Source organism: Hyperolius riggenbachi, chromosome 1 (genome assembly GCF_040937935.1).
Source record: "Hyperolius riggenbachi isolate aHypRig1 chromosome 1, aHypRig1.pri, whole genome shotgun sequence".
NCBI lineage: Eukaryota > Metazoa > Chordata > Amphibia > Anura > Hyperoliidae > Hyperolius > Hyperolius riggenbachi.
The window spans coordinates 290,007,427-290,018,082 of NC_090646.1; the positions used below are offsets into that span (position 1 = coordinate 290,007,427).

General features: G+C 40.8%; 1 protein-coding gene across 2 annotated transcripts in view; it reads left to right on the forward strand.

Annotated features, from left to right (window-relative positions):
* The window catches only part of TEX15 (testis expressed 15, meiosis and synapsis associated), a 126,496-nt gene extending 125,292 nt beyond the window's left edge, over positions 1 to 1,204 (forward strand). For both annotated transcript variants that reach the window (XM_068233705.1, XM_068233704.1), the window contains one exon: positions 784 to 1,204. In XM_068233705.1, the coding sequence (XP_068089806.1) occupies positions 784 to 797 (14 nt within the window). In that variant the 3' untranslated portion in view covers positions 798 to 1,204. The remainder of the gene's footprint in view (positions 1 to 783) is intronic.
* Positions 1,205 to 10,656: the final 9,452 nt, after the last annotated feature.

A 10,656-nucleotide genomic window follows, 5' to 3' on the forward strand; every position in this document is an offset into this window, starting at 1 on the left:
TGTTGTTGAGAGATTGTGATCTTTTGTGATAGTCAGCAGTTTTATTTTTGATTATTTCTTTACAGTGTGTTTTTACAGTATAATTTGATTTTATAATCTGCTTTTTATGATTAACACTTGAATTAAAGTGAAATTTGCATTTCTTAAAGCACAGGAAATTGATTTCTATTTATTTGCATCTACTTGACAGGAGAGGGAGTTCTCCTGCATTTCTTCTTGTAGCTAATTTGAAATTAGGAAAGCACTGCAACTTTTGTCATGTTGTTTTGATTACTGTAGGGACTTCCATTTCACTACCACCGAGTAGGAGCACAGAACAGTTCAACTGCACTTCAGATCAGTTCACTGCAGGCTTCTGAAGCATGGAGAGTGCAGCAATTTTATTGTTACTAACGGCAGTAGAGAACCGCACATTAACCCTTTCGTAACACACGCATTAACCTGGTAATACCTGCGGTGCTAAAGGGTTAACGCACGGTTCTCCCCCAGCGTTAGTAACAGTAAGATTGCTGTGCGTTCCCTGCGCATGGCAACTTTACCACACTATAGTGCATTAGGCACTATAACACAGATAATTTACTATTCTGCTCTAACCAACAAAATGAGATGATGAAATGCATTAGTAAAACAAATGTATTCAGGACATGGCAAAGATTAGACCCACTGAAGGAAAGTTCAGGTTTGTTTAAAAATAACCAGACTGTGTGATTGATATTGTTCTTGTGGATATTTTTCTGAATTGTACAATTGCAGTTGATTTACACCTGGCTCATCTTTTTTTAGACTCTTGGCAGTAATCATCTACCGGAAGCATATCAAGATGATGCTAAAGACTGAAGAAGAAGAATGTGTGAATTCATGTTTGCAAGACAGCAAGTCAATTCCCTACTGTAGTTTTAAAGACCTAGTTAGAGTACTACTTAACTGCATGCCAAATATATTAGAGATTTAAGGAGTGTTCAAGTTACTTAATATTTAAGAATATAATTTTTCAAGTTAATTATTTTTGTATGTTAACTTTGTAATGTTTGACTATTGAGCCAGTATTTATTTTTTACAAGCAAAAGAAAACGTATTTTTATATGTTTTGTAATTTGATTTTATACAAAACAAATATCTTATATTTCTTGTATGTTTTTCCAGTTTTAAGACAAATGTGTATTCCTTCCCAGTTGTGACTAATGTTTCTTAAAGGAATACTACTAAACTTTGGCAATTTGTGGCAACAATATAAATGACTGTATTAACAGGTGTGAGGACGGGCAGGGTAAATATTTTTGCTGTGTGTAGCCATTTTATTCTTAATTACCCTATAGGCAGCGTCCCCTTAACAAACTGACAGCGACGCTAAAGTGGATTAGCTCATTATCAGAGGGGGATTCCCCTTTCCTATTGACACACTGTACCTACGTGCTTCCCCACATATGAGTGAAGAGCACGTGACCTGCCGCAGTTACTCTGATGAGCGAGAGACTACTGCTCTCGCTCTTATTCTGCCCAGAAATCATTATCTCCCATCCCAGTCTTCAAATTACCTTGTGTGCAGCCTTCTGTGGAAAGCTCTCCAGAGAGGCTGCCTGCGACTGCGCACGTCGACCACCTTCGGCTGCTGCTTCAGGATGCAGAAGAGCCGCTGCAATACAGGATGTTTGCCGTTGTGCAACGGCAAACGAGGGAGCCAGAGGAGGGCGGTAGAGCCACCACTAATCACGGGAAAGCCCGAAGGAGCCGAAGGTGGGGGGCGTGCGCAGCCATAGGCAGCCTCTCTGAAGAGCTTTCCACGGAAGGCTGCACACAAGGTAATTTGAAGATTGGGACGGGAGATAATGATTTCTGGGCAGAATAGGAGCGAGAGCGGTCTCTCGCTCCTCAGAGTAACTGTGGCAGGTCACATGCTCTCCGCTCTTATGTGGGGAAGCACGTAGGTACAGTGTACAGTGTGTCAATAGGAAAGGGGAATCCCCCTCTGATAATGAGCTAATCCACTTCAGCGTCGCCGTCAGTCTGTTAAGGGGACGCTGCCTATAGGGTAATTAAGAATAAAATGACTACACACAGCAAAAATATTTACCCTGCCCGTTCTCACGCCTGTTAATACAATCCTTTATGTTGTTGCCACAAATTACCAAAGTTTGATAGTATTCCTTTAATTATTTACATGGTATTTTTATGACTTGTAAATTGCAAATGCATTATTGCTTTGCGCTACTGCGTTATGCCATTAGCAAGCTGTCTGTAAAAGCTGATGTTATGCTGATAATAATGTTTCTCTGTGATGGTTTAAAAAATGAGAGCAACGTTTAGTTCTTGGATACATACAGGATTTCATTTATAACAGCATTGATTGTTAAATTAGTATGAGTGCGCAAACCTCTATAGTGAAACTTTGTCTTAGCTGTAGTGGCACCATCCATTAGACAGTGAATATACAGTTATCAGACCTGATAACTGTATATCCACAGTTTATAGTCTTAAACCTTAACAGCTATAGAGACTGTTGCAAATGCAGGACATTCTCCCAGCTCCTACTTATGGGGGGGGGGGGGGGGGGGGGAGTGGGGATAAGTGCTGAGAAGTCAGAAATTTGGGCATGGTTTTCATTTACGTTTGACGTATTCTTCCCTCCAGCATTAACATTGGTCCATTGATGTTCATTGCCTGACGCAGCCAAAAATGGCCAGATTGATTAGTGATCACATAATGTTTGCGTGTGCCATTAGACTGGTATGTGGAAGCTGCCTGAAGTTTTACTTGTGAATCTCGAATAGAAGAATAATTGCAGTTTTTACTTAACTAAATATTATTAGTAGCACTCAGTTTGTAATCCATCAAGTGAGTTTTTCAGCTGGCACTAATTCATTGATATTGGCAGAACAACTGCACTATCTTCTACTTTTTGTAAAATGATACCCTTTTGTGGCTCTTCCATCAGTAGTTGGAGCTTTTTTACTGAATTCAGAAATGAGGAGAATAAAAAGGCTAAAGCTAGAACAAGTAGGGGCAGCTCACTGACCGCTACTTCAGTAGCAAATGGCTAAACAAGAGATATCTTGGTGAATTGCCAAAAGGAGATACAGTCACCTGTCATATAAAAAACATAACCATATTTGGAGCAACAAAAGTCTACTGTATTTACATAGCTGTAGACTGCATAACATTTATGTGCCAACTTTAAGGATGAGTTTGTGTATTCTCATTTATGATTGTTCATGGAATGAAATTAGTGAACAAATTCTGTCTGAATGAGCTGAATAATCTACATTCCATACTTGTATGAACAGCAGTACATCTTTAGGCAGCAGTAATAGCACTGACAATAAAGATAGGCCAGATTATGCTTGCATTGCCACAGTGTTTTAAATTTAAATAAAAGTGTTCAAAATACACTAACAAGCTAACAAAACCTGTATTAGAGTGGCCTGATCAAATATATCACATTTGAGCACTTAACTTTAGTATTCAGTTTGTATTTTTTTATATTTGAAAGTCTGATAGTGCACTTACATAAATCCTTTTTACACCTTACCTCTGGCCTTACTTACGGGCAATTGGACAATTACTGTTCAACGTGATAAATCACCGGTGTTACATTCCCTGCTTCCTTCTTCCTCTCGTCATAGAAATGCATGCCTAGTGTTTATACGCAGATGGGAAAGGTTGTCCATTAGTCTAATCATACTTTGTATAGCTAACTACCATCTGAAATGTGTTTTCAAGAATGTGTAGTAAAAGAGAACCTGTGAGAAAAAAAGTGCCCAACTTTGGTACTTACCTCAATAGGGGGAAGCCTTTGGATCCTCCAGAGGCTTCCATCATCCTTGTCCACCTCGCAGTTCCAGCACCTGGACCCCTGAAAGCCTGTTGACAAGTGCTTGTAGACGGAGCCCGGCCACAATGCGCAGGACAGATGGCTTGCACCTGTGCACTAGCACAGAGCCAAATAGGCTCTGCTTTTTCTGCCGAGCCCAAGCAGTGGCTCCAAGCTACTGTGCAGGCACAAGCTATCTTGTGCAGTGTGGCTGAGCTCATCCTCATACAGGAGTGCTGTCACCAGCATCCAGGGTCCAGAGGCTTCCCCTTACCAAGGTAAGTACTCCTATTGGGGACTTTTTTTCTCACAGGTTTTCCTTAAAGACGACCTATCAGCTATGTCCTCATCTTCCTTTTTTATAGTGCCTATTGCACTAAATAATTCCATCTATGATATATTCAGTGTTGTCTCTAATACCAATAAATGGCATTTTGAAATACTAGCTCCAATTATTATTTAGTGTCTTATAAAAGCTACTTATTTGCTTGAATACAGTAGCTGTGTCCCAGAACTAGCATCTGCAGTGTGACACATACATCCAAGCATACGTCTGTATAGACGAGTTTTCTTCTGAGTAAATGGAATAAAAAAAAAAAGTCTAAAAATCTCTTATTGGCCATTTACAAAAGACTGCTTTTCGATACAATATAAATGACACATAATGCCATAGCTGATAGGTTCCCTTTAATTTGTACTGAGAGTGATGTTTGTGTTGCTATGTGTAGTATAGATTTTTCATATTGTGCTTAAAAAAATTAGCTATTCCATTATTGGAAAATATATGTTTAGTGAGGTTAAATCACTGTAAAACCTACTAGTATGTATGTGAAATGACAGAATTAGTGCATTCAGTTATTTGCTTTTAGACCCTTAGGCCTTATACATATTAGCAAATCTACAGAACACCTTTTGATCAATCGATGGTTTCACAATCCGTAGTCAATGGAACGACCATGCTGTATCAACTTGCTCACAAATATGATGGCTATTCTGTGTGATCTTTTGTTCTCAAGCAAGTTGCTGTTCCTATGACATTGTGTTGATTGTTAGGTCACACATGCATGATCGATCAGCGTTTACCAGCATATCTAGTCATTTAATAACTGATCCAACACTCAGTTATCAGTTACTTCTGATCAAAGAATTTGCTACCAATCACTTCACACATGAATATGTGTACTAGGCCTTAGATGTTTTAGTCCTGTATCGTACAGTAGTTTAATTCTTTTTAATTATTGAACTCTTTCAGCATTGTAACAATAAAAGTTTGTTGACAATAAGACTGTTGTATTTCTTCTTGTGTATGGGTCAAGCATGGGATTAAAAGGTTTCGGACATCAAAAGAAATGAAAGACAGGCAATGATAATAAACACTTTAAGGCCAATGCAAGGGATAAAGGTTTACCTTGTCCTGTGTACAGTGTGAAGGTCACATAATCATTGACAGGCACTTGAACAATTAGGTTTGCTGGAATGGCAACCATTTTGAGAAGCTCCTAGACAAGAGTACCACTAGAAACTCAACACAGCAAAAACACAAGACTTAGAACATTTATATCACGCTTTTCTCCTGTCTGAGTCAAAGTGCCAGAGCTGCAGCCACTAGTGCATGTTCTATAGGCAGTAGCAGTGTTAGGGAGTCTTGCCCGAGGTCTCCTCACTGAATAGGTGCTGGCTTACTGAACAGGAAGAGCCGAGATTCAAACCCAGGTCTCCTGTGTCAGAAGCAGGGCCCTTAAAGAGACTCCGTAACAAAAATTTCATCCGGTTTTCTTCCATCCTACACGTTCCAAAATCTATTCTAATGTGTTTTGGCTTATTGCAGCATGTTCTACTATCACTATCTCTGTAATAAATCAACTTATCTCTCTCCTGTCAGACTTGTCGGCCTGTGTCTGGAAGGCTGCCAAGTTCTTCAGTGTTGTGGTTCTGTGATGCATCTCCCCCCTCCAGGCCCCTCTCTGCACACTGCCTGTGTGTTATTTAGATTAGTGCAGCTTCTCTCTGCTCTATTATCTTTTACAAGCTGGATAAATCCTCCTCTGAGCTGGCTGGGCTTTCACATACTGAGGATTACATACAGGCAGAGCTGTCTGCACTCTGCAGGAAGAAACAGCCTGACACTTCAGTGGAAGATAGCTGCAGGGGGAAAGAAACACGCAAATGATCTCTTGAGATTGAAAAGGAAGGCTGTATACAGCCTGCTTGTGTATGGATGTATTTTCTATGTGTGGACATACTGTACATCAACCTACTTCCTGTTTTGGTGGCCATTTTGTTTGTTTATAAACAAACTTTTTAAAACTGTTTTTAACCACTTTTAATGCGGCGGGGAGCAGCGAAATTGTGACAGAGGGTAATAGGAGATCTCCCCTAACGCACTGGTATGTTTACTTTTGTGCAATTTTAACAATACAGATTCTCTTTAACCATTACACTATCCAGAAAAGAGATACACATTCCTAATGGTAGTGTTTAAAAATACAGTATAATTTTGTTATAGCAAACGCTAAGGGACCAGAAAAAGTAGTTTACTATATCAGCCGTCACTGGATAGAGGCAGCCACTTGCTTCCTGTGAGTGGCTCTGATACCTCCGCAGGTGAGCCTTGCAGCACGTGTCTTTTAAAACTTTCTGTTCACACTTGAGCCAATCAAGCCTCTATTCAAAATGAAGTCAATCATAATAAGCCACTCGCATCTGTAATGCTAGTGGCTCCAAAACCCCTGCGGGCGGGACTTAACACTCTCCTCTCTCTTTAGTTTTGCAGTGAGTAGGCCCACTCTGATCTGTGCTGCAAGTGAAAGTAGCCTGTTCTGCACTCCACACACTACCAGGAGCGTTATCGCTAACAAGGGAAGAGATACCCAGGAGTGCGTACAATTACATGGGAGGATTGTGACGATACTTTTATCAGTGATTGCAGAGCGGAAATGGACACATTAGTCCTCATTTTCCCCAGACTGTTTATTTTTACAGTACTGTATGTCCAGCACTGGTGCCATTCTTCTTGTCTTATAAATACGGCATCAACATACCTGCAGCCAGCCTGAAGAGAACAGCCGACCATGGGTTTCACACTGACATATGACTTTTTAGTATATCCAGAGTCAGCATCACCTAGGGGCCAAAAAACATGTTTACTATAACAGAAGTTGTATTATACACAGGTTTACTATACCAGGCTTTGCTCCTATAGACTTATAAAGGAGATTGGCCGGGACCTGGAGAGGTGGTTTGCTATAACCGAATGTTTACTATACCCGAGTTGATTATAACGAGATTATACTGTATATTAAGCCTGGTCTACACGTGCCGATGTTTCTTATCAATCGAGCCGCTAATGCGGCTTGATTGATAAGATCTGACAGGTCCGATCTCGCCGCGGCCGATTCCCTGCGAGCGGACAATAGTGGGGAATCAAGATAAGCGGGTATCGAATCCGACGGATGAGCGGGTACGCGCGGGGATGTGGAAGAGTCGATAATCGCTACGTGTAGACCAGGCTTTAGAGAAAAAAAAGTAGATCTGTTCAACTTGGAGCTCATCCTCCGTCAACTCAAACTGGATCCAAAGGGAACCATGGTGTAGGCTAAAGCTCAAGTTGTTCGTATCAGGCCCCCTGCATACTGCAAATCCGATTTGCAATTCCAATTTTCCCTGTATGGTATCAAAACAAAAAAAGGCAGCACGCAGTACCGATTAAAAATCGCAAATCGGAATTGCATGTAGTGTGCAAGAGGCCTCAGATTGTTGGAAGAACGCCATTAAAATACAATTACAGTATTCCAGGAACAGTGCTGGAAGGTGTACTAGAATGCTAATGAATGCTGAAACTCATTCATGATCACATATGGTAGCTGAAGATATCCACTCATTATCTTATTAACCCATTAGCAGCTTCAAACTAAATATTTTGTTTGAAAACTGCTGTGCACTCTAAACCTCTGCCGGCCAATCTTGTTTGGCTGCCTAGTGCAGCAAAATGCACGGACGGCAGGGAGCAGTTATAGTTACCTGTTCTGGACGGCTTCTTCTCTTCCTCCCACCACAGCTCTGAACTTCCGAACATGTCTTCTGGGTCCCGACCACATGATAGGACGTGTTCAGGATTCGGGAGACCATGTCAGCATTACAGTGCCTTCCGGTGGTGGAAGAGGGGTGATGGAAAATGTGATTGGAACTGAAAAGACATGTCATGGGGGAGGAGAGAAGAAGCCGATCCATCCAACTGCACAGGTAACTATAAAAGCTCCCTGCTGCCCACTCTGCATACCATACCGTGCCTGTCAGGCTGGGGAACGCACACTTCCCCTGTGGCAGGAAAAAATTTGGCCTTGCAGCCAAATAAAGTTATACTTTATTTGGATGCTAAAAGGTTAACGCTAATGCACTAAAAACACCAAAGTGATTATATCTGTTTGTTTTTCCCTCTCTGGACCAGATAGGATTACAAAACTTCACCAATGTACTGGCTAGGGCTGAAATTAAGCAATTTTTCAATTGCCTTTTTCAACTCACCTGCTATATTCAGGTTAGAAGTTTCTGCTCTTATCACAATTGTGCTTGTTCACCATTTTCTTTTTTTACTTACTTAGCCTTTTAACCTCTTGTCCCCCATGCTGACTAGTATGACCAATATACCTGAGCTGAACTGAGTGGTGTCCACTACCTGATCCATACCAGCTCGCATAGTCCATGATATGGGGGAAACTCTACAGCAGAGGGTCAAAATTCCATTCCCTCTCCTGCAAAGCCCCCCACAATTTTACAGGGCTTATCCCCACCTTCTACTCTGAGTGGTGGGGGGCATCTACATCCAGACATGTGGAGGTTGGTCCTGGGGGGGGGACTTATGATGGAATCTGGGAACCCATTTCATGATAAGTGAATCCCTGAGTTCCAAGTACATAATTAGAACGGGCTATGTTTGACCTTTTTCCTATTAGAAGAAAGTTTTAAAAATGTACGAAAGGGAAAAAAATATATTTTAATTTGTATTCTTTTTTTCATCTGTATAGTTCTTTCATTTGACATCATCTTATGTTTACTTCTTTTGGAATTGTCATCTGTATACTTCACTGCTCTACTCTCCATTTCTTTTCTTTTGTCTTCTTATGTCTTGACTGTAGGGTTGCCCACCACTGCTTGCTGGACTACTGCACAGGTACTGCTGCACCTGTATCACTGGCGGATGCCTGCCACATACAGGTCGCGGAGAACTAAGGTAGCCCCAGTAAAAGATTTTTAAATCTCCTGCCTCCCTGTGTAGGTTTCCTATTGGTCAAAGGACCAATTAGGAGCCCTGTTGGTTGATTGAAAGATGTTCCTTTTTGGGCCATTGGGGGTTTCCTATTGATCTGTGCACTAATCAGTAGGATTTTTCATCAGGGATTTCATTGGTCAGTAGACTAATAATAGACTAATAAATAGACTAATAAGGAATCCTGGAATCCCTACAGCAAATTCAAACATGCTTTTGCCAGGTTTCCTAGAATAGCCACAATACACTAAGTATAGGGAGACCATCAGTATTCCACATTAGTCCATTGATCTGACTAATTGACTTTATTCCTATTGCGGCCTCAGTGTGGCAGGGAGCAGCAGTGTGGCGCAGGTCTCAGCAGTGCTACAGCAGGGAGTATCAGTCCAGATGCCCAACAGAGGTACAGGGGCAGTTGTAGACGATAGGATCCGCAGAGGTGCAGCTGTACACTGGTGGGTAATGGCATCTGACAGATGAACCTGCAAGCGAGATTTTAGATGAACAGGAGGCAAAAGAAGTTTAAAGAGGAAAAGCACAAAAGTACACAGAAGAACATAAGATCAGAAGAAGGAAGCATACAAGTGAAAAAAAGAATTTGCATGTTAAAAAGTTTAATATTTTAACTTTTATTTCAAAATAATGTAAGGGATCAAACATTACTTACTCCATCCCACCTAGTTCTCAGAGATTGATATCTGGTGTCACCTTACTATGAAAGGGAGCTCCAAGATCCTACCATAATTCTCCCAAGCACCTACATCCACATGTTTAGGTACCCTACCTATTCAGCGTTGAGGTAGGGATGAGCCCCTTATGCTTGACATGAACAGAGGCTTTGTGGGAGAGTGGAGAAATATTTCTGTCTCATGTATAATCACCTCTATGTCAGGGACCACTGTTGTAGCCTTCAATCTCCCCTTGCAGTCTCATCAGCAGGATGATGCAAGCCAAGCAGCAGCAGTCAGAGCCTGCTACTAACTCCTTCAACTTGCATGCTTCAAGTCATGTAACCAGATTATAAATAACATTTGGGTACTTTTGCTTACTAAATTAGATTTCATGTTTACAATTGTGAAAGCCAAACAGAGTGAAGTTGACAAAAGAATGTTGTGCATATAACTGCAATTCTTGTTAGTAGACCAATTGATAACATTCTTATAGAAGATAGACATCAATCAAATGTAAAACATAACCAAATTGTTCATTCAAACACTGCTGCCAAATTATTTTCACAGATAGAGTCCGATCCAAATCGCTTTTTTCTCCTAAGTTTTCTCCTAGGTGATATTTTCACATCTTTACAATATAGCCTTTTAAGTCAGCAGAAAGCAAGAGAATACTCTGAATAATTTGGACAGCACTTTTTCACCTATTTTTGGTTCTTCTTCAATCCCAAAGAGCTGAAAAGCTATTTAACCATTTCAGCCCGCGGGGATTTTTCACCTTATGCATCAGAGCAATTTTCACCTCCTATTCATTCGCTAATAACTTTATCACTACTTAACGCAATTTATTGATCTATATCTTGTTTCTTTCCACCATTAATTAGGCTTTCTTTGGGTGGTACATTTTGCTAAGA